Source organism: Quercus lobata, chromosome 8 (genome assembly GCF_001633185.2).
Source record: "Quercus lobata isolate SW786 chromosome 8, ValleyOak3.0 Primary Assembly, whole genome shotgun sequence".
Classification (NCBI taxonomy): Eukaryota; Viridiplantae; Streptophyta; class Magnoliopsida; order Fagales; family Fagaceae; genus Quercus; species Quercus lobata.
This window is the reverse complement of record NC_044911.1, coordinates 8,323,809-8,348,493: the sequence shown is the minus strand read 5'-3', so window position 1 is coordinate 8,348,493 and position 24,685 is coordinate 8,323,809. Positions and strand designations below refer to the sequence as shown.

Here is a 24,685-nt window from a genome sequence, read left to right as displayed (position 1 = left end):
TGCAATGTACACAACCTCTTAATGCTTAATTCCATATAGAAATGCCTTTGTTGGCATTTTGATCAGTGATTGAAGCTAACCATGTCAGTTTTGTAATTATCAGAAAGTAGTGTTCATAATAATATTGTTCATTGAGCTATGACTATCTAACTCAAATTTCCTAATCATACCATTTTTAAGCACTGATCAGATTGCCATCCCCGCATTGATAATCATTTCAGGGTGATGGTATTCAGAGTACCAAGTATCTTGATTTGAGCTGAAATTAAATCATGCCTTCTGCAAAACTTAGGATAACACATCCATGAACTATTAAATAAGAACTCCTTGATGTGGATTAGTGGCACTAGTCAAGCATTATTTTTATCTGCTTATTTTTCCTGCTCATTGTAGTTGCATCTTGGATACTGCTGTATCATGCCAAGTTTGGTTTATAGGTTTAAAGATGTCACTTCCTCTAAAGTGCATGTCTAGATGATAGTTGATAACTTGATTGTTCCTTCTTTCTTTCTTTTTTTTTTTCTTTTTTTTTTTTTTGGGGGGTGGATAAATAAGGATAAATATATAAAAAGAGAGCAAAAGGACTCAACCCATCTCAATCTTCTGGGTGAAAACCCAAGGGGGAAGAGGAGATGGAAATGGGGCCATTCCAAATACAAAAAGCAACCCAACGGGCCAAGTTGTGGAAAAAGAAGTTAACATCTCTAGAAACAAAAGAAAAATCCCAACAAAAGAGAGAACTAAGAGCAGCTTTGACATCTAGGAGAAAAGATGCAAGGAATCAAGGAGGAGACAAGTTCATGTTTTAAAAGGCCTCGATAACTCCTTTGGAATCACCTTCAAAGAGAACATATGAGTACTTGCGGTAGATTGCAAGCTTGATGGCTTGAAAAGCAACTTGGGTTTCTCCAAGAGTCAAATCAGAAGGAGGGAAGAGATTTGAATGAGCAAATAAGACATTTCCAAATTCATTTCTCCCAACAGCGGTAGTGATGGTGGCATGAGGTCTAATAGCAACATCAAAATTTATTTTGATCCAACCGGGTTGAGGAGGAAACCATTTCAAGGCCGGATGTGCAAGGTGAAATGTCCAAGCTGCAATATATTTTAAATAAGCCTTTTTAATTAATTAGCATCTTTTCTAGGATTAGACTTGTACTTGGCAAATATTGTTTGGTTCCTAATTCTCCAAATGTTGTCAAAGAGGATTGAACAAAATAGAGTGATCTTGTATCCATCTTCTGAAGAAACCTGCAAGTGCTTATGAGGGAAAATTGCATATTTTACAATGTCACGAGGAAATAAATGCCCAAGAGAAGCAGTGATGATTGGCCAAACAGATAGTGACCAAATAATTGATGTAAATGGGCAATATATTAGAATATGCTCAATGGACTCATCAGAATGGTTGCAGGGAACACAATGAAGGTCATGCTGCTGTAAGGATGATCGGTGATGGCTCTATTCAAATATTTCTCCAAATCAGTAATCCCTCTCAAATACATTAAGAGCCATTAAGGCTTCAAATGCTTACCGTGGCATTGAGGTGGTGTTTTCAGGCCACATTTCTTAGGCAACGCCAAGGCAAGCATTGGGTTAATCCTAAATGCAGGGAGGATAGACTTGTAGTTGCAAACGCATAGCAAGTAGGCTTGGCGTACAACAGTGCAACATTGTTTGGTTGGCGATGGAGGTGACTATCCACTAATTGCTGGGAGGCATTGGATGAGCTTGGTCGAGTCTATGTTACGTATCTCTGCAGCCCTGGCTCCACCCACCAATGCAATGAGCAGTATGAGTATGTCTGTGACAACTACATATTGGACTGAAACTTTGCCACTAGCCTTGGCCATGTTCTCCCACCGGTAGTCCCTAATGCAAAGGCTACATAAATAGCTTTGTGCACAAGGGTCGATTTATAGATATTGGGATGGATTCTATTTCATAAAGTTACAGAGAGCAGTATAGAATGTAATTCTTTTCTTTTTATTGTATATTACTCTGTATTCTTAAATACGTCATGTAATTCCAGCTTAGAGGAAGTCAACTCTCACAAGATAGATTAACAATATTTCGATATACTGAAAAGAGGGGGATGAGGCAAAAGGGAAAAAAATATCACAATCTTGTTTGGAAACTAGATAAGAATGTTTGAAAGGTATGTAAAAGAGTAATGATTATCACACATATAGTCTTTACGTACACATGCTGAAAACGTTTTTTCAAAACATGATTTTACCACTTCACATATATGCCTTCTGATAATTCATCCGCTCCTACCCAATTTAGTCAAAATATTGAATAAAAAGAATAATATTTGTTGGGGGAAAATCTAAGGAAAATATAGAGGCAATAATCCCTGTAAATATATTAAAATCAGTACCCACATGAAACAACAGGAAAAATAAAAATAAGTACAAATATCTAGTGACACTCACCTTTTCCAAATTCTTGTGACACTCACCTTAAATACATAGATTTCAACAGGTAACACATGAACAAACTTTCATATTAATTCTTAGCCAGGAAATGAGCAGTTTCCTAAAAGTTATTTACATGCACAATAAACTAGACACAGTTAATACAAATCTAAACATACACCATCTAATTAGTGGGGGGAAAAGAAAAAATAAAAACGAGTAACACAACTTTTACAAATGATCTTGATTTTCCTACTGTCTGAACTTTACAGGTGTTAGAAACTCCCAAGGGTTATGCTAACCTAAGATAACAAGTCAGACAAATTGCAAACCTAGGACAATGGGGCCAATTGCAAAATAAAACTTGCACAGCATCTTCATTGTGTTCATAACTTGCACACTTCTGATAGAGAATCATCACATCTAAGTGATCAATATACAAAAACGCTATTAGCTTTCTGAGGCGAGGCATTGCATAACATATTGGCTTCAGCACCATTCATTTACATCTGCAAGCAATAATTAACATCACATTAACTTCTGCATGCAGAAAATAACAAAAGAAAAACTGGAATCTCCTGAGAGGGTTGATTGCTGCAAATGGAAAAATTAAGCATGAATATGGTCATCAAACAGAGATATAGGTCAGTACAATTAAGAAAATAGCATAATGCTGAGCTTGAAGCTTTTATCTCTTAAATGAATAAATAAGAACTTGAAACTTATCTTTTAAAAAGGAAAAGAAAAACGAGCAACCATTACATTTTAGGTGAAAATAAAATACTACATTTTTAACATTTACTAACCAGTTAATGATCAGCACCATTATTTCCTGATTATATGATGGTTTTCCAAAACTTCCGGTATCCCCAAAGCAGAAATGCTTTCACAACCAAAGAGCTCTTGAAGCTTTGCATCACATAGTATTTCCATTGGAGTTACGGGATCCTAGAAAATATTAAAGCCAGAAATAAATAAACAGATCAGATCAATTTGATGTCCAAACATTTGCAGAATAATTTTATTAAGCACTCATGTGTGGCACAAATTTTTCCAATAAGCTCTAATAAAATGGCATTTCCCTCACCCATAGGAATAGGGTGAGGTTGTGAGTTCAAAACCAACTGGATGCAAGTGTAACTTACCACTTAAATAACAAAGATATGGCTAAAATTAAAAGTAATTAGCAACAATTTTGTAATTAGGAATCCCATTACACAATTTGGGAAATTCAAACTCCCTTAAGAACTTTCAGCCTATTATGGCTACTGCAGCCTCATTTAGAATTTTCCTAGTCAATTTTTCAAGTGACGAATATAATAAAAGCCCTCCTGTTAGATGTTCCACCAACATGCTTTAACTAAGTTTAGAAGCATCCTAAACTTTTTATAAATCTACCATTAAGATGACTATCTAGAAACATACCTAACAAGAATACCATAAGCATGGGCCTAAATGGATGCAACACTAGAAGGATGAACAGATAATCTAAGGAACTCTTGAAAAATGGAAACTTCATAAGACAACAATGTCAATTTTCTCAAAGTCTATGCCTAAGCTATAATCAGATTAAAGTTAATTTTGTTGAAATAAACTGAAAAACTGATCTGCATGGATAGTGGTCATCTACCTCCAGATTACAGAGTTTTATGTATTCCCAGATCCGTCTTAAAACCTCTGATTGGAGCATCTCCCTTTCACCAACACCAAAGAAGTTTGCAAGAGCTTCAGATATTATTACAGAAGGACCGGGATCACTACTTCTCATTGCAGACTCCACATCTACTTTTGCCTTCTTAGAACCTGACTGTTCTGAAAGCATCAAATCATGAACTCCTTAATCTAAAAACTAAATTTACACAAGTGCACGCACGCACACACACACACGCACACAAAGCTGCTATTAGACCAGAGATACATTTTTGATACATACTACTAGGTTCAAGTGGAATGATATGTTTAGCTAGCAACTTGTTCATTTTGAACATGTCAGTACAGTCCGTCTCAAATACCAAACGCAGCTCATCATTGCAGATTATTTTTCTTTTGTTACTTGGATCTTGGAGATTGTGTTTCCTTATGTAAGCCCACAATTGCTTGACAATCTGAATACAACAGTAAGGATATGGAAATTCAAGAACCTCTTAGGGAAAATAAACAAATTGACAGCCAACAACAAATAAAGTGGTGTGATCTAAGAGTCTGAACCTCGGTCCTTGGCAATGCTGGCTGGCCAACAATAGTTTGAAGTTCAGGCGAAACGCCACAAAGTTTGTTTAGGCCCCCTGGCCCACCTTTTCTCTTAGTAGTTTTGGGTGAAGCACTGCAATAAAATGACAGGAGATAATATTTGATTATAACTCCAAAAAAAGAACTATGGATTACTTGAACAAAATAGGCATGATAGTAATATGATTTTGATATGGAGATTACAAAGTAAACAAAGTTTCTGGATTTGGCATCATGACCAATAACTTGTTCAGGGGATATTGTCACGTGTTTTAGAGTCTTGAGTAGTGAGAATGTCAGATGACAATTTGGGCACCAGTGAGGACAATGAGTCAATGACCTTAAATGGAGACTCCCGGATTTGACTACAAGAGGCACAGAAACTAGGTCTGATGGGGTTGGGTTAGTTTTGAGCACAACTATACTATGTGGCAAGCAAAGCATTTTGGACAGCTTTCCAAAGCTAAGAAAATGTTTCAATAACAAATGACACCCACAACCAAGTTATAGTCTTTTGGCCATGTACGACAAATTGTTGAGTTGCCACCATTCATGTTTTAGCTATGGCTTTCCCAAAGTCAAATTTCTTCACATCTGCGGCTGTTTTCTACAAAAGGGGGCCTTGAATCCTCATGCTCAGCCACCAAAACAATTAATAACCTTCTTCTTGTTCTTTTTTTGATAAGTAAAACCAACTCATAACCTAATCACCAAGTTCACATTGGTTACCACATCAACAGCACCAAGCTCAAGCTCAAACACTTGACCATAAAAGGAATTTGTGGAAGTGAGACTCAGGAATACAATAATTTTCTATTTTCCTCTACTTCTTCAAGTACCAAATCGATTACAAGCTAAACAAACAAACTCAATTCAAAAACAGTTCCACAGGTACATGAATTTCACATTTAGCTCAATTGGCAAAGTATTTTGTCTTCAAATAAAGGATCTCGATTTGAATCCTATTCCCCAATTTCAAATCCTATTGTATCCATTAAAGAAGGGAAAAAAAATAGAAATTTCTTAATCTATTCCCCAATTTTCTCGCCAGCCAAACAAGAGGCTAATAATTACGAAATGCTTTTCTTAGGCAATACTAATAGCAGTAATAAATTTTACTGGACGAGTTCAGTTCAGTACACTTTCCAAACTCCAAATCGCTAAAAAACACTACTCTCAAAAAATTCCACTTTTCTTTCTTTTCCTCCATTTTCTCAGCAACCAAACACTCATATTAAACCAAAACAAAGCAAAACCGAAGGCTATTCTCTCCCTCGATTTTCTCAGCAGCCAAGCCAAACAGAGCGCTAGAACAACTCTATCGACTGTTAAAACTCAAACTTTCCTTTTTCTTTTTCCTCAATTTTCTCTGCAACCAAACAGCAAAAACCAAAAAAAGAAAAAAGAAAAGAAAAGGAGGAAGAAACAAACCTAACAGCCAGCGGAGGCGGCTGAGCAACGGCGACTTCGGCATGATTCTGCGGCGGAGGAGCGGAGAAGATCTGAAAGGCGGAGGAGGAGGGAGGAGCGGGGTGGTAATTAGGGTTTTGGTGGAGGGCAAAATGGTCCTTTGGCTGCTGATGCTGATGCTGTTGTTGTTGTTGTTGATGATGCTGATGTGGCAGTCGTTGTTGGTATTGCTGTTGGTGATGTTGTTGTTGTTGCTGAGGTTGGAAGAGAAAGTGGATCTGAGCGCGAATGAAGTCGAGCTTGTGAGAGAGATCGACACCGAGCTTCGATTCCAGCTTCCTAACGACGCCGTTTAGGCTGCTCAGCGAGTTGTCATTTTCGTCGCCTTCTTCTTTGACGTTGTTGTTGAAAAGAGACTCTATGGCTTCCGATATTTCTTGGTCTGTAACCATTTCTTTTTCTTTCTCTCTCTCTCTCTCTCTCTTCTTTTTTTTAAACCGAAATTAACGGTCTCCTTCTCTCTCTCTCTCTCTGGGGAATTTTCTCTCTCTCTGACTCTGTCTCTGTGCTTCTCTCTCTTCGAGCTTATTCTCTCTCTTTTTGACGGACCCAAATGACGATTCTGTCCTTGGAGGTTCCAGCGACAAGTTTCGGATTTCCATGGCTAATAACGGGATGCCAAGTGTTGTTTCCCCCTTAATAATAGTTTTTTTTTTTCTTTTTCAATACTACTACTATCTTCTCATTAAAAAAAAATTAAAAAAAAAAAAAAACCCTACTACTATCTAGGCTAGGCTCTTCATTTTTTTTTAAAAAAATTATTTAATTCAAAACTTTCCATTAATCCAAATTTATAATTTAAGGTTTATGTATTTTTATAGTGAAGATTTTGAGAAATTCTATATACACAATATTTTATAATAAATTGTAAGTAATATATTCATGTCTAAACCGAATAGACCTTGAAGAAATGATGGAATAGAGAGTGATTAGGGCTTTGTGTAAAAAATATATATAAATTCAAAAAATATTCATAATTATGTGATTGAGTTCAAATTAATTGAGGATTCATTTCACAAAACACAATTTTGCTACTTAAAATCAAGTCATTTAAAAAATGCTGCATCACTTTGCATGTCGTTGGTAATGCAAGTAAGACATAGTCGGAAAAAGTAAATAAAGAGACTAAATTGTTTCCTCTAAAAAAAATTTAAAGAACTATATTAGAACTTTTTTTTTTTAATTAATAGACCAAAATCAAATTGGCTTCATATTTAAGGGGCCAAATTTACAATTTACCAATACCAATTTCAACTAAAAATGCTACATCAGCCATCTACTCAGTGTGCCATTAGTGACACAGGTGAAAATATATAGACGGACAAAATTGTTCTTTTTAAAAAAATTCATAGAACTAAATTAGAAAATTTTCAAATTTAGGGACCAAAATCGAACCGACAACATATTTAAATTGCACTGCCTTTTTCAAATATAATAACACGTTGTCTAAAGACCATTGCCATTATATCATCATTTTTTTATACAACTGCATTAAATATGGGTCGGTTCGATTTTGGTTCTTAAATTTTAAGAATGTTCATGTACTCCACATTTTTCGCATGTTAACCCTATTTGTTTGCTTCTTAATACATCCTATGCATTTTCTAAATTACTAGGAAGCAGACTGTCATGGTAGGAGGAACATAAGTGGGAAAGAATGTTGTATTACAACTTTACAAGCAATCTGGAACATGAAATGATGAGTTTTTTTTTTTTTTTTTTTTTTTTTTTTTTTTTTTTTTGATAGGATGAAATGATGAGTTGAACTTATATAAGAAGACAATGATAAGGAGGTATCAAATTTAAAGCATCATCATGGCCAAGTTTTTCCCCACAATTTCATAGCCCAATATAAGTTTAATTCTGACTCGGATGCTGGCATTACTAAGTACCATTTGAAGTGCACCAAGAAGTGTCAAAAAGGGTAGCAAATTAGCACTGGTTCAATGAGAGTGTGACAATGGCTACGGTTGTGGTGGTCGTGGTTGTGGGAATTATAGTTGTTTATTTACAATATTAAGAAGAAGAAGAAAAAGAAAGACTCAAAAAGGGTATAAAAGATGTAAATTAATTCGATTTCATCGAAATTGATACATAACGAGTTCATTTAAGAGATAAGCATGATTAAGGAAAAGATTTTAGAAGTTGTTGGCTTGTGTATGTTGCAACATAAAATTGACGTTATAAAAGCTAACTTGCCTTCTATGACAGAGCCATCCTATTAAAGCCCAGGCAACACAATTTCAAAAAGAGCCAATGCCAGCTAATTGAACATGGAAAGTAAGACAGACTAAAAGATTGAAAAGATGGGTCACAATTGAAACAATATGGAAAATGAAGGTTCTTAGCAGTGATGACCACAATAATGCTAATTTTATATACATTGTATGATATTTAGAAAAACAAGACAAAAGTAAAGCTCTTCGAATCTGTTCTTAGCAACATTGTTACAATTTGATTGAATTAATGGAATCCTCTTGAACCTCTAGACTGATATAATTCCAACTTACTTTTGGCATCTGGTAATAGAGATTCAATCGAAGGTTCTTCGATCAAATGTGCCTGCTTTGATGACCACTCAAGCACAATAAGCACGTCTTCTTGTGCAAGTATCTCATTCTCAGGCAAATGCATTGCAAGGTAACATAGCAGAATCAGAGCAGGAATTTGGACCATTTGCTCACCAAAGTAAACCAACTGAATTAAGTGCTTAGCTCCTCCTGCATTTACAATGGCTCTGCAGTGATAAACATGGAGAAAATTTTCAGTGCATGCAAACTTGCTAAGTGCAATGGCAGCCTCTATAGAAACCTCAGGTTCCCTTTCATCAAGCAGTCTAACCAAGGGCCCAACAAATCTTGTTTCCGTTGCTCTGAAAGTCCTGGCCAAGTTTCCAACTGATCTGATGCAGGGCAAAAGAAGATCCGAGTTGGCATTCTCTATAATTTTAAGTAATTGTTCAACTACAGCTTTGGCAGCAGGGGAAGTAGGCTTGAAAGCGGAGCGTCTTAAGTCAGCATTTTGCTCAGCCACTTCTGTGATTTCCATCAATGCCATAGCTGAATAGGATTGAACATCTTCAGGTCCTTTTTCTAACAAAACAGCAAAGCATAAAAGTGCTCTGGATTCTGTGATGTTCCGACAAATAGATACATTTCCCTTTGATAGCTGCCAAAGGGCTCTTGCTGCCATTGCCTTCATCTCAGCCTTAGTAGCCGGATCTTCCATTTCCCTCCCCTTAATGCTTGCACCTGATAACTTAACGTGCTGGTGCTGATTATGATGATGATGGTGGGGGTGCTGTTTTGCATTACTCTTAGAGTGGTCAGGAGTGTGATGTGCTCCGTGGTTTTGTGATGCCTGTGGCTTTGACTGGCCAGGGTTATTCTGGCCCCTCATGGCCATGGTGTTAGTAACCAAATTTTGCATCTGGCTAGGAGTGTTATTCCCCATTGGATGACCAATTTGAGGACTGCTTTGCTTATCATCATCTTCATGTTCTTTTCTATGATTATTTGGATTCGGATTATTACTCGCCATCACAACAGAATGAATCGACATTTGGTGTTTGCTAGCAATGGCATACTTACTATGTTCTTGAATCGTCTCGAACGCAAGATGACTTACAAGCATCCGAATTGCATTGTTCTGCGCAAAATGGTCCTGACATTTGGGATGATTTGCAGCCAGTTCCGAGATTGCCCAAGCCACTACAGTCTGAACCTTCATATGACCTTCTTTGAGGATTTTTGCAAACACTGAGCAAACACCAGAATTCACAATGTGTTCGACGCTTTCCGGGTCACGTCCCAACAACCCAATCGCCCTAGCAGCATTCTCCTGACCCTCCAATTTTCCTTCTTTGGCCAATTTCAAAAGTCCAACCACTCCACCTTCCTCAATAATCAGCTTTCCATATCGATCATTGTCCCGAGCCAACGAAACCAAAGAAGCAGCCGCATCAGAACGATCATCTAACGACGTAGACCCATTATATAGAATCGCAATCTGTTCCCATATAAGACATAGAATTGGCTCATTGGCTGCTATTGGAGGAAGACCAAGATAGCCATTGTCACGATCATCGGCCGAGGCTGACACTCTTAGGAGCCAAGACACGTCCCCAATAGAATTCTCAAGCTGCATGGACGTTTTCCTAAACGCTGCAGTGGGGATAATTGTGAAAACCCTCTTCATGAAGCCATTGGCACGAGCCTTCATAACCAATGCAATCGTTTTTTCAAGGACTTGTTCTGTGTCATCAATGATTCGACGGGTTGGACGCTCATAGAGATCACTGCTAGCACGCGCTGCTTGGCGTAAAAGCGCCGCTAGCTTCTCGGTCTTGGCTTTGAACTCTAAACATTCTTGTTTGAAAGACTGTGCCTCTTCCGCACTCTTGCTCACCTGGTCTGCCAATTGTATTGGCCTTGCCAATATTTCCTTCACGAGGTCGGCCGCCATGAAAATGAAACTGAAACTCCTTCAAAATTCAAAGACAGAGTTGGGTTTGTTAAAAAAATGGTGAATTTAATGTTGGTTTATGAGGGTGACATTCAAAATGTACATAGGTAACGTTATATCGTATGTTTATTTATTTTTTTATTTATGATTTCATTGTTTCGAATAATGGTAGAAGGAGGATTTGAACTCTATTCAATTGAGATATAAACTCGATATATCTTGAGGTTATATCATAGGTTTAGAAAGCAATGTTTTTGGGTAGCTATCATGGGATTTTTGAGGATTTGAATTGTGTTTGGTTTTACATTCAGGCAAGGTTGGTGAGTTGGTGGTGGTGGTGATGGTGGCGCCGGCGTTGTGTAGAGAAGAAGATTTTATTGATGGTCAAACGGGTTTTACGTAAAGAAGATTAATTACATTCTTCTTTCAAACGAGTTTTTCTCCCACTTTTTACGTAAAAAAAGTTACATTCATCCTTCTGTTATATATTGAAGGAGAGTTGGTTGGTCTAAACTCTATATGAAATTTTTTTTGTTAGCCAAAAGAAATTAAAAAGAAAAGAAAGAAAGAATATAAAATGCTAAAATTAGTGTCCATTTTACTAAAAAAAAAAAACAAAAAAAAAAACTTTTATTTAGAAGAAAAAAAATTTTGGGTGGCAATAAATGTGATTAGTATCACATGAATAAAATAATAATAATAAAGAACTTTCTTTTGTTATGTTCTGTATTTAAAAGTTGACATACAAGTCTTTTTTTTTCTTTTTCTTTTTCTTTTTTTTTTTTTTTTGAGAAGAAGTTGACATACAAGTTTGTAAGACCTTTGTAGTAAAATTTACCATACCTTTATCATCACTAATGTCAAAGTAATATTGCACTAATTACAATTTATCAGTCCACAAATTGTGAAAAAGGTTATTTAAAAAAAAAAAATTGTATCTACATTGCAAAAACAAAAAAATCTCTAAAAATCATAGTCTTTTAGAAAAGGAAAGCCCAGGCGTCTTGGATATGCTTAAATTTGAGGGTATTTGTATGCTTTGGTTTTGGAGTGAAAAACCTACATTATTATTATTATTTTCTTTAACTAACATGTTAATTTGTATGGAGTTTTAAGAATAAAATATAATACGTTAGGTAAAGAAAAAATATAAATAATTAAAAAGAAAATTTGTAATGAACTTATAAAAAATAATTAATATTAGTAGTAGATTTAACATTAAAAATATTTATATTAGAGAATTACACATTAAGTTAAATCGGATTGCTATTCCTATTACTCATACCTTTTTTTTTTCATGTGAGTTTGGACAGGTTCATTGGTCCAAGTCTAATTTTTCCATGACTAGTTAGGAGGCTTTTATATGAAGACATTACAGGATCAAACTTAAAAGATCAATAGAAGTGGGATGGTAAACATTTTTAAATTTTGGGTTTGCAAATTATTATATTCCAATTTCCAAATCACTGCCTTCCTTTCATACACTGAGCTATACCAGATGTTTTGTATCATTTTCATAATATATAGAGTTCACATTGATCTTTATTAGAGTTTTGAGTTACATTCAAAACTTTAATATTTGTTTTTATTTTTGAAAAAGAAAAAAGAAATATACAGATTGGTTTTCAGGTTAACAGTTTTACATGGTCTAAATCTTTTTTCTTTTTCTTTTTTGGTTTCCTTCTAATATTAGTAAGTTTTTATGTTTTTTGTTTTCCTGTCCATAATGCAATATAATGGCTTCTATACAATTAAACATAATACTTCATGTGTGAATTATATATATATATATATATGTGTGTGTGTGTGTGTGCGCTTATTTTTTTTTTACAGCATGAGTAGCATTGAATTGGTCATTTTTAGTGGTATTTATAAGCATACTAAATCACTAATCAATATTATTTTCAAAACATGTAATCATGTAAGCTTGAACATTTTAGCTCAAGAAAATAAGGATCCATGAGATTTTTTGTATCCATATAATCACTTGCAGCCAATCTACAAATTATAAAAAATTAATTTAATTCTATTTTAGCTTTATATGATGATAAACATATAAAAATTAAGAGCTATATACGTTATGTCGTGCAGGCACATTGAAGTCAGATGCAGGAGATCGGTTTGGCCGGTGAGTGATGAATGTGAGAACAACTAAATCTGTGCAGTTTCATAAAAGTGGAGTTAAATAATTAATATAATACTATTTCTGGCCATCAAATTAATAAAATATAACAATAAAAAAATAAAAATTAATATAATACTATTTCTGACCATGTATTGATGATCCATCTTTTAAATTGGTATTAGCTGGTAGAGTGTGTTGTCAAATGTGAGCATTACTCGAATAATAATCAATATTAATTAGATGGTTTTCTGGTCGTGTTGCAAACGAACATTCTCCATCATGCATACGACCATGTTGCGTGATATCTAAAAAATATTCACTTAACAAACAAAATTTATATGTTGCGTAAATTCTGTCTCAACTCTCGATGATTTCAAACTAAATCTTATTTAGATTTCAAATTTTCAAATTAAACCTTAAAATTTTATAATATTATAAATTAAATCTCATAATTTTGCTAATTTCAAATCAAACCTTGGACTTATAAACCATTTGGGATTTTCAGGTTTGAATTGTGGGATGTTCATGGTTTGGTTTAGAGAATAATGTATAAAGTTTAATTTGTAATAGCCTTAAATGTCAAAGTTTGATTTTTGAAACTTGTGAAATTACATAGTTTAAGTTAAATTCAACCTTAATAGTAGGGGTATGCATGAGTTAAGTATTGGGACTCAACGCATCCTCATTGGGTTGAGAAATCTACAACCCAACTCAATCTGTTATATCACTAAAATCCAACCTAACCTGCCCCAACCCAACCTATTGGAATCGAGTTGGGTTAGCTTGGGATGTTGGTTTGTGGCAATTTTGTGAGGCATATTAAAAAAATTAAGTTTTATACAACTATTTAAGTCCATTTAAATAAGAGATTACAAATTACACAATTGAGCCTAATTTTCCACTTTTATTAAAACTAAGTCTCAAAATTCTCAAATAAATCAAACTAACAAATGTTAAATATATATATATGCGCGTGTGTAAATGATTTATAGTGTTGATTGTGTTAGGTTACATAGGTTGTAAATTTTTCCAACCCAAATATGACCTAACCCAAGTCTCAAAAGGAATTTACAATCTAACCCAACTAATTAACCCATGAAAGGCCAACTTGAGGCATCAGATTGGTTAGTTGGGTCGAGTACGCCAAGTTAATTGGTTGGAAGCACCTTTATCTAAAATATAAGGTTTTGAAATATAACCTACCCTAAAAAGTTTTATGCCATCTATTTATTTAATCTAAACTGATCTATATTTTTAAAAATGGTAAATTCCATTCTTGGTACTTCAAATATGGGGTTGTGTTCAATTTTGGCTCCTCAATTTTAAAACATTCGATTTTAGTCTTTCAATGTTTAAAATACAACAATTTTGTCCATTTCTTGCATTTTTGGTTCAATAAAATATGGATTGAATTTGATTTTAGTCCCTTAAATATTCAATTGGCTTAGTTTTAGTTCCTTAAATTAAGGTCATTATATTTTTTTTTTTTGAGTTTGCTACATAGGGCAAACCACTCACATATTGTAAGCCTCATGCATCTATGAGACCCATAATTTGTGACTATGAGTGGCCTACTACATGGATCAAGTCAGGAGGTAATACCTCTTTAAATATAAGATTAGTTTGATTTTAGTCCTTTAAATATATGTTGTCTCAGCATTTTGCTAGTCATGTAAATGGAGTAATTATAAGGGGGCTAAATTATTACATTTCAAAAATATAGAAGGACCATAATTGAATATTTTTAAATTGAGGGATAAAAATTAAACAAGTAGCATATTTGAAAGATAAAAATGCAATTTAAAAAATTCAATTGCATGACCATTCAAGGATTGCTTTGCGATAATAAATCATTAGGGCTAGCTTTAGGCCTAGGCCACAATTCCACCTACCCCAAAAATTTATAATGGGCCCTAAGTGCCTCCCTTCCAAGTTCAAATATAAAAGGCTCACAAAATCATACAAGGTCCCAAAATTGTAGAATGATAATTTATTTATTTTAAAAGAAAAAATATGTACAAGAGTTTTGCTTTATTTTCCCCAACTCCAGGAAGGCCCCATAATATTGAGTTAATTTAACCCAATTGAATCAATAAACTATTTAACCAAAAAAATAAGGGTCTATTTGGTAAAGGAATTTGAGTAAAGTTGTTTGTAATATTTTAAAATACATATAAATAAAAAAAGTGTGTAAAAATGTATGTAATATTATTTAAAAACTGAAAATGAGTTGTTTAATAACTCTACCAAACAGGGTCTAAATTGTTATGAATGTGTTAAAATAATCACATGAAAATTTAATTTGCCTAACATGTCAATAAAACTTAAATACAAAAACCTAATTAGCAATTATATATCGAAAAAAGTTTATAATTTTAAAAAAATAATCTAAACTTCTCCGATTTAGATCTTAAAATGTATTGAACAGATCCGAATAACATTGGCGTGAATGGCACTGCGCCATGGTTGCGGGGGGGGGGGGGGGGGGCCTGTGGGTACATGTTTTTGGGTGAAAAATCATGAAATGATTAAACTTTTTCACTCAAAAAAATAAAAAGTAGGAGATTGCGTCATCTTTTGACAATGTCACTCTAATCTAATCATAGGTATAGATCTGGATACTGTATTCTGATCTGAAAGCCTTGGGATTATAACATGTGGTTTGGGCATTATCAAAAAAAACAAAAAACAAAACATATAGTTTTGGGGTCCACTCTGATGCTGCTGAGATATGGCTTCGAAATTAAATATGTCACTGAATGCCATGGTCCACCTTGATTGTCCTTGCCACAAACAAACCATAATCTTGGAACCAAACAACAATTAATTAAAAAAAAATTAACTGGGATTGTTTCAGGTGTGACAATCACCACCATAAACATTTCACTTATTCCAATTTATACCTTATTAAGGTTCGGTTGGTTAAGTTAATTTAGGTTCCCAAAAGTGTCAGAAGAGAATATATGACAAAATATATAGTCTTTGTCATCAACATGCCTTTATTTATTTATTTATTTATAATTATTAAAAAAGAAAGAAAATTTGACAGAACATAATTTTTTTTTTCATGGGAAAATTTCGATAGAGACTTTTTTTTTTTTTTTTTTTTTGGAATTTTGATAGAAATTGATAAAACTTAAACATCAATTCTAGATAAGTTATATATCTCCCTACCTCTAAAAATTCACCATGATAAGTAAACTTTTTTTTTAGAAAGTTTTAACTTATGACGTCTGTTACTAATGATAGTTTTTTACCATCAAACAAAGACACCAATCAATTTTTAATATAGATGAGAATTGAACCCCCAATTTCTTATACAACCATCAGAAATTTTACTAATTGAGCTAACTGGAACTTACAAAGTATGTAAACTATTAGTTGTCATGAATTTAGAAAACATACTACTTACATCTATGATACATTCAAGAGGAATAATCACAATTAACATTCTTCACAATTACTTATATAATTAGATTAATTCAACAAATGTTTAATGTACACCTTCTATACACAATTAAAATCCATATAATCTAGAAAAATGAACAATTAATCAATGTGTTCATTTAAAAAATATATATATTGAATTAGTAGACTTGACAAAACTTTGATGGCATTGCATCATATATTTTTTGTTTTGGGGTCTTCATAAAAATACTTGATCAAATTTGATGTTCATCAAAAGTGAGTATTTTAGTAAATGAAAAAAAAAAAATAGTCGTTACTCGTTAGGGTTGTTTCTTGTTGAGAGTAATGTTAAGGATACAATTTTTTTTTCCCACAAATTTGTTAAAACAATAAATTTTAACTGGTTTAATATTACTTCTAAAATAGATATACTACTAAAATTCAGTTTTTGTTATCTACTCATCGTAACGAATTGAGAAGTGCTATGCCCACCATATTTTCATTATTTCACAACAAATTTTAAGTGATAAATTATTATTGATTCTAACTTGATCTAACCCGTTAATTATAATTAATTGCAACTTTTTACTTAGAATTTGTTGTAAAATGTCGTGAATATTATTTATTTATTTTGTTTTTTGAAAAGTATTATTAGATTCATGGAATTGTCAGTCAGTGTTTGGTTTGGATTGGGGGTTAGTTGTTGTGTTTCAGTGATGCATTTAGTTACTACATTTACTATTTAGTATTTAAAATGAAATACAAGTAGTACTATATTTTTGGCAAAAAAAAACAATTGCCAAAGGACAGTGTCTCACAGAGTCACATGCTTACACATAGCAACAAAAGGCAATTGCAGAAGTGACCAAACAGGTGTACACACAAAACTCAATGTGTTGGCAGTTGGCACTGCAAAATGAGCGAGTCCATCTACCTTACCATACACTCGCAACTACGTGAACCACAAAAACCGCAAAAACTCTACAATAACCATGGTACCAAACTCCCTCTGTCTCTCTCTCTCTCTTTCTCTCTCTCTCTTCTCGGCTGTCCTCTCTGGTCTCCATAGCGGGTCCGAAAGCCAAAACTGTTTTCTTTCTCTCCCACTTTGCTCTCCCACGAAGGAAAACTCGATCCCTTTCTTTCTGTGTCTCTCTTTTTGTTCACATTGTGTGTTATCACAATTGAGAAAAAAAGTGAGAGACTTGAGACTTCTGTGAGGGACCAGGCTCATTCATTTTTTTTTCTCCAAGGCTTTTTTAACAGGTAATGGCTTCTGGGTTTTCTTTGTTTACACGTTTTGTTTACTGGGTTCTGATTCATTTCTATTGGTATATTGTTGTTGTTCATGAAAATCCATTGTAACAAAAAAGTCTCACAAAAGACACAAACTTTATTTGGTTTGTCTTATACCATTGGGTTTATTATTGTTTTTTTTTTTCAACTGGTATGGACTAGTGGGATTACTTTGATTTAACGTTTTCTTTATTGGGTTTTGATTTCTTCATCATGATAGTGTTCATGAAAAGGGCACTAGAATAAGACACACGCATAATATTATGTCTTGTGCTATTGGGTTCTTCGTTTAAGACTTATTGCAGGTGTGGAATTCTCGGTTTTGTTTTTATTGTTTTACTTTCTTTCTCTAACACGCACGCATGGACATTATGCCATAATGTTATGTTTCCTTCGTCTAATTTACCAGATTCATGGTCTTCTACTTCTTGTTGTTCTTTTTGGTTTTGAAAGTAGTGCAATTGAATGTTTTCCAAATAGTTAGAACTTGAAAATAAACTCATCGATTTTGACCCTTTTTTTCCCTTTAATTTCTATAGATATGCAGTTCTGGGCCCTTTTAAGTTATGATATATTTAACAGGATTTCATTCATTGTTCATTTAATCTAAAAACTAATTAACTATTATTGTTTTAACTTAGTCTTGTGGCTGTTTTTTAAATTTTTTATTAATTTTTTTGTGTGCACCCCTTTTTTATGCTATCTGTTTGGATACAGTCGGACAGGCTGGTGATTAGTAGGAACTAAATCACCCTAGTGCATGGTCTGTTTATGATTCTAACTAATCCATGTCTATGTGGATTCAATTATGTACTTCTGTGTTTAATGCCAGACTGAATTGTTGATTCAAGGATGCTTGTTGGATTTTTTACTGATTTTATGTAATTTGGGGAAGAATTGTAAAGGTTAGTTAGTTCTCGTCTTTTTCTTGGCAATTGGTGGAGATGTCAAATTTTGTGGGTGTTGTGGTCGATCAATGGCTTCATAGCCAGTTCACACAGGTTGAGCTTCGCAGCCTTAAATCTAAAGTAAGTTTAATTTTGTTTAAATTTGTTAGTAAATTTGATTTGAAAATATCCTTTGATGGTTATTTCTGATCATGTTAACATTTAATTTCATTTTTGTGGGTTTGAAGTTTGTATCAATAAAGAATCAGAATGGTAAAGTTACAGGCGAAGATTTGCCACCTTTGATGGCGAAGCTAAAGGCTTTTAGGGAGTTCACTGAGGAGGAGATCAGGGGTATTTTGGGTGAATTGAATTCTGATTTGAGTGAAGAAATTGATTTTGAAGCCTTCCTGAGGGTGAGCATTCTGCGTCTTCTGGTTTCTCTGATTCCTCTCTCCCTTCCTCTGATAGTTGATAAATGATTCTTTGTAGCACTAGCATCAAAAAAGGAATGAAAGTAGAGGTCATGTAATTTATTTGTAATTGTTTTGAAGTTAGAAGTAACGTTTGTTGTGTTGAAATAGATTTCAATGATTTGGGAATTTATTGGCTTTAAGTTTTAGAAGGATAAGAGCTAACATGTTTAATTGGTTGCATGGTGGTACCAGGCATATCTGAATTTGCAAAGTCGAACTACAACAAAATCGGATGGTTCAAAAAACTCTTCTTCTTTCCTTAAAGCCACCACAACTACTCTCCTTCACACAATCAGCCAGTCAGAGAAAGCATTATATGTCGCTCACATAAACAGCTATCTTGGGGATGACCCATTTCTAAGCCAATATCTTCCGTTAGACCCAGCTACAAATGATCTATTTGATCTTGCAAAAGATGGAGTTCTTCTATGGTATTTAACCAGGGTCTGCTTGATAATGCTAAACTTTTTTATGCAACTTTTAGCTGATACAATGTGCTGGTTTTGATTTATCTTATGGCTTTATGCAGTAAGCTTATCAATGTTGCTGTGCCTGGTACAATAGATGAACGAGCAATCAATACCAAACGAGTTATCAACTTATGGGAGAGGAATGAAAACCATACTCTTTGCCTCAACTCTGCTAAGGCTATTGGCTGCACAGTAGTTAACATCGGTACACAGGACTTGGTTGAAGGAAGGGTGAGTTTAGCTAATGCAGCTTCCCAGTTTAGGTTTATTAATAGACCCATTTCATCTAGTCTGAAGTTTTCTATTCTTTTTTTTTTTTTTTTTTTTTTGCAGCCTCATCTGATATTTGGGTTGATTTCTCAAATTATAAAGGTGAGCATCTGTACTTAGATTCTGATTCTGACAAAGTTTAATAGCCTTTAACCCTGTGCTGGACACCAGAGTTGGGTCTGTAGCATGACTATATAAACATTGGGCTTCTGAATTTTAGAGATTGATTATTCAGTCATCTCTTTCAGCTCCTCTATGTCATGAACTTATTGTTTCATTTTCAGATACAACTGTTGGCAGATCTTAACCTTAAGAAGACACCTCAGCTTGTGGATCTGGTCGATGAAAGCAGTGTATGAAATTTAGAATTATCTTGTTAATTATCGTGTTCTTAATATTCAACAAAACTAAGTCTGTCAATGTTAGATTTCAATTGTTTATGTCTTAGGAATGAAGCTCAGATTATGCATTGCTTTATTTGACAGGATGTTGAAGAGCTTATGAGTTTACCCCCTGACAAAGTTTTATTAAAATGGATGAATTTCCATCTCCAGAAAGCAGGCTACAAGAAACCTGTTACAAATTTTTCTTCTGATTTGAAGGTATTGGCTACTCCTTCTGTGTACCTAGTTGCACCATAATGATGGTGTTATGAATAGCTGAGTAGTAAGTGGAATATTTAAATTGTATTATCCTACTATATATATTTCAATCATATTATCCTACTATATATATTTAAAATGACCTGTTAAGTGGCATTTGGAGCTACTTTAAAGGAATTATTGCTTGTCTAGATATCCATCTTGCTCCGTTATCATACTCTTCCCCAACTTCTCCCCTTCTTTTAAGTAGGGATTTGCTCTTCCTCACAAGCAATTACAGCAGAATTTTTTCTTTCTTACAGATGAATTCATATTTTCTTATCAAGAGATTATGTTTTACAAGACTTGTAACTTCATTTGCTTTTATGTTTTTGCTCATATGCATGCAGAATGGAGAGGCATATGCTTACCTGCTAAATGTTCTGGCTCCAGAACACTGCAATCCATCCACACTGGATACCAAGGATCCTCAGGAAAGGGCAAAACTGATACTTGATCATGCAGAGAGAATGGAGTGCAAAAGATACTTATCCCCCAATGACATTGTTGAGGGCTCGCCAAATTTAAATCTTGCATTTGTGGCACAAATTTTTCACCAAAGGTGGGAAGAGAAATTCACCATCTCTTGTTACATTGAAGTGTTTAGAACGTGTAGGATTTCTTAATCATCTCTCCTTTAAAGTCATATGGTAACTTTGTGGAATGGTTTTCCTCCTCCTCCTCCCCTCTCTCTCTCTCTCTCTCTCTCTCTCTCTCTCTCCTTTTTTTCCGTCTCTTTAGCCTTTTGCTTCTCTTTTTCTTCTTCTTTTCAACATATATATATTTGTGTGTGTGTGTGTGTTTACGTACACTCTTAATATGAGTCCAAGAAAATTTCTTTATTAGTGTAATATGTTGGATCTTTCAGTAACTCGTCCTCCCAACTTTGTGGTTCATTATGTTGAGAATGTATGTTTCCAGGAGTGGCCTCTCCACGGACAGCAAAAAAATTTCCTATGCAGAGATGATGACAGAAGATATACAAACTTCTAGAGAAGAAAGATGCTTTAGGTTGTGGATCAACAGTCTTGGAATTGCTACTTATGTCAATAATGTTTTTGAGGATGTCAGAAATGGGTGAGTTTTTTCTATTTTTGAAGTATTTATTATGTGTGAATTCTTCTAATCTTATTTAGAAAAGAAATACAAGCTGCAGCCAAATACTTATTCAATATATTCTGAATATATTTTTAGAAGAGATGCACCCTTATGTTTTATTCAAATGTAAATGTGTGCCTTTTGTCTTCTCAATTCATTCTTGAAAATATTTACCCTTCTCCCCTACCCACCCCCACCCCCCGCGCATGCACGTGCTCCTTTCAAGGTCTTTATCTCTGTTTAATTCAAATTTCTTCCCCAAAAATGCAAAAAATCTTTAACAGGTGATTAACTACATTGCATTTATAGTTTCCTCTTATATGGCTTGATGAGCATTATTCTTGTACACAGCTGGGTACTTCTAGAAGTGCTTGACAAAGTTTCTCCTGGATCAGTTATCTGGAAGCAGGCATCAAAGCCTCCAATTAAGATGCCATTTAAAAAAGTAGAGAATTGCAATCAAGTCATAAGGATTGGGAAGCAAATGAAATTTTCGCTAGTGAATTTAGGTGGAAATGATTTTGTACAAGGAAATAAGAAGCTCATACTTGGTAACTCCTCCATCACATATTGCATTTGTGTAGCATAATTGCAGACTTTTTATTAACTAGTACAAATTTTCTGAACTCTCATTGTAGTTGATGATGTTGGGACAAGGCTTTTGCGTTTTGATGTGCGTTGTGAATATAAATTATTAATTTATTTCATGTTTAAAGCTTGCATTTGATTACCAAATCACCTTTAAAGCATAACAATATTTAAAGAATGACCTCATGTTAAGTATCTTGATTAAAAGGCATTATACTCCTACACATACACAGTTCCTCTCCTATTTTACTATATTAAGATGAGTTATTTTATTCAAGTTCTAGCCACGTTGGTTAAGAGTACAAGCAGGTGTCAATTCAGAGTAGTGTCTGACATAGCAACTTTTTGTAGGAAGAAGTATTGTATGTATCATAGCATAAGATATGAATTTAAATCTACTTATTCCACGATTCCCTGTTGAGTTTAAATATTTTCCTTTGTTCTTTAAACAAGCTTTCTAAATATTTTTAGTGGTACAGTTTTTTGACACATTTTATTACTTACTGAATAAAAAAAGAAAAAAGAAATGGTTGTTTGATTTTTGTTGAATTTGTGGCAGTAAATTTGTTGTCCCAATGCTCAATTTTTTTTGAATCTGTTTCAGCTTTCCTGTGGCAGTTGATGAGGTTTCATATGCTTCAACTTTTAAAGAACTTAAGATATCACTCTCAAGGAAAGGAGGTAAAAGATGCTGATATCCTAAATTGGGCAAACAACAAAGTGAAAAGTACAGGCAGATCCTCTCATATAGACAGTTTTAAGGTGAGGGAGAATTTTTTACTTTATATGTTTATCACATGAACATAATACTTTTATGGAGATTGATTGGTGACTTTGCGTAATATGGAAATTCTTTTCAGGATAAGAGTTTGTCAAATGGAATATTCTTCCTTCAGCTTCTTAGTGCTGTGGAGGCTAGGGTTGTCAATTGGAACCTTGTTACAAAGGGTGAAAGTGGTATGTTTCCTGCAACTCTATATCATGGATTGGTTAATAACAGGATTACAACCATATCTTTTAATCTTATGGAGAGGCCAGAGGGGAATAGATGAAATCTAGTGCTTCACTTTATCAATTTTTATTTATTTTTATTACTAGTTGACTCTAGACATTGCCAAAACTGAGTGAAGTACTAAGGAAGAAGTGGGCTGACTGTTTTTGTTGTTATTATGATAGACGATGAAAAGAGGTTGAATGCTACATATATAATCAGTGTTGCGCGAAAGCTTGGTTGTTCCATTTTCTTGTTACCTGAGGACATCATGGAGGTAAGATTGCAGCTGGGGGCCTGTATCTTTTTGAGTTGTACATTTCATTGCACAGACTATAACTATAAGTTGACACTTCCCCTTTTTATCTTCATTACCTTGCAGCCTACCATGATTTATGAGATTAATTTACCATATGTCAAGAAATAACCAGATTACTGGCAGTTTAGTTTTTTTTTTTTCATTATAGAAGAGATACAGACAAAAACATCTGCAGGTGTAAACACAAAACACACACGCACCCTCACACAGATTAATCAGTAACATGTCGGTGGCTTCATGGCAATACAAGCAATAGGAATGTTCATTAGAGATAGTAGCAGTTACCCTTTTGTAGGCAACTCCGTCATTCATGTCAGTGAGTGAGTGAGTGATCCCTCTATGAAGTATGAATTTAGAGATGGAAATCAGAGAATTGACCGATCATTGTCATCTATTTCAAACTATGGCAGGTGAACCAAAAGATGCTTCTCACCCTTACAGCCAGCATTATGTACTGGAGCCTGCAAAAAGCAGTTGAAGAGGCAGAGTCAGCTCCATCACCTGCTTCTGCATCTTCCAGTTCCACTATTACCGATGCATCCCCAGCACCATCAATTAATGGCGAGGATGAAATCTCATCCCTTTGCGGTGAAGTTTCAAACTTCAGTATTGATGATGCTGCCTCTGACACTTCCTCACTGGTTGAGAATGACATGGCTTCTGTGGTAGATTGAACCATGAATTGCTATAGTTTTTACCTCCATAAGATCAGTTTAGTTAGAAATGAAAAAAAAAAGTGAATATGTTTGCAGTTAAGTGGGTAGATTTTCAGCTTCTCTTTATGCTAAAAAAAAAAAAAAAAAAAAAAAAACTACTTATCTACAACATGTGGTTGTAAACAAAAACTAAACAAAAGGGATGGAAAAAGAAAGAAAGAGGGAAGAATTTTGTACAAACAGTTACTTTTTTTAGATAGAAGGAGACTTTTCTTGCCACTGAGAGAAGGGAGGGGGGGGTGGGGAAGAAGAGAAAAGTTAAAGAACAACTCTGGTGATACAAAATTTTCACAAACTTTTTTTAATTGCTGAGATGGTAGGTTGTGAATTTGTGGCAGATGAATAATAAAAATAGTGTTAATGGTGGACCTATATATTGTGAAAAAAGTTGTGAAAAAATGTGTTCATAGCTTATCTTAGAGACAGATGTTGGCTTTACATTTATTTGTCTTCTTTATTCTTTCATTACACAAGTAGGCTCTCCCATTTTAGTTGTATTCTTTTGAAGGAAATTGCACTGGTCATAAATGATATAACTCAAAAAAGTTCATTCATACTAAGCAAAGAGTATTTTTTACTTGGTGTTTCTTATTTTGAGTTGGATTTGGATACAAGATAATAGTTTGTAAACAATATATTTTAGGTAGTTCTCTGGGTGCTTGTACAGGGAGTCACCTTGGTGCAAGTTGTCACCAAAAAAATGCATGTTAAAGAGGCTACATGTCAAAGCTTTTAATTCGAGTGATGGCTAGTCCCAGCCCAATATGAGCAAGGGTAGTGTCTATTATGCACAACCTACCCACAAAATTTTTTTTTT

At 34.3% G+C, this 24,685-nt stretch overlaps 3 protein-coding genes across 7 annotated transcripts; 1 reads left to right on the top strand and 2 right to left on the bottom strand.

Annotated features, from left to right (window-relative positions):
• Window positions 1-2,478: 2,478 nt before the first annotated feature.
• Window positions 2,479-6,583, bottom strand: LOC115958376. Its single transcript, XM_031076792.1, has 6 exons — window positions 6,081-6,583; window positions 4,629-4,743; window positions 4,354-4,525; window positions 4,051-4,232; window positions 3,227-3,368; window positions 2,479-2,929 (listed from the first exon to the last, which is right to left on the bottom strand). Exons 1-5 carry the CDS (start codon window positions 6,509-6,511, stop codon window positions 3,246-3,248), a joined length of 1,023 nt encoding a protein of 340 aa, XP_030932652.1. The 5' UTR covers window positions 6,512-6,583; the 3' UTR covers window positions 2,479-2,929; window positions 3,227-3,245.
• A 1,892-nt stretch (window positions 6,584-8,475) lies between these two features.
• LOC115958578 lies at window positions 8,476-10,648 on the bottom strand. The gene has a single exon (XM_031077008.1). It carries the CDS (start codon window positions 10,581-10,583, stop codon window positions 8,583-8,585), a length of 2,001 nt encoding a protein of 666 aa, XP_030932868.1. The 5' UTR covers window positions 10,584-10,648; the 3' UTR covers window positions 8,476-8,582.
• A 6,382-nt stretch (window positions 10,649-17,030) lies between these two features.
• Window positions 17,031-24,428, top strand: LOC115957657 (fimbrin-1-like). 5 transcript variants are annotated; one of them, XM_031075952.1, is made up of 15 exons: window positions 17,031-17,382; window positions 18,318-18,440; window positions 18,548-18,715; window positions 18,968-19,206; window positions 19,305-19,476; window positions 19,579-19,617; window positions 19,800-19,868; window positions 20,001-20,117; window positions 20,507-20,718; window positions 21,078-21,233; window positions 21,606-21,805; window positions 22,447-22,604; window positions 22,703-22,799; window positions 23,019-23,110; window positions 23,563-23,826. In XM_031075952.1, exons 2-15 carry the CDS (start codon window positions 18,357-18,359, stop codon window positions 23,824-23,826), a joined length of 2,067 nt encoding a protein of 688 aa, XP_030931812.1. In that variant the 5' UTR covers window positions 17,031-17,382; window positions 18,318-18,356. The 5 variants fall into 5 exon arrangements, with proteins under 5 accessions (XP_030931812.1, XP_030931814.1, XP_030931813.1 ...); XM_031075954.1 differs by having other exon boundaries at window positions 18,308-18,440; XM_031075953.1 differs by having other exon boundaries at window positions 17,164-17,382; window positions 18,245-18,440; window positions 23,563-23,939.
• The last annotated feature ends 257 nt before the right edge of the window (window positions 24,429-24,685 follow it).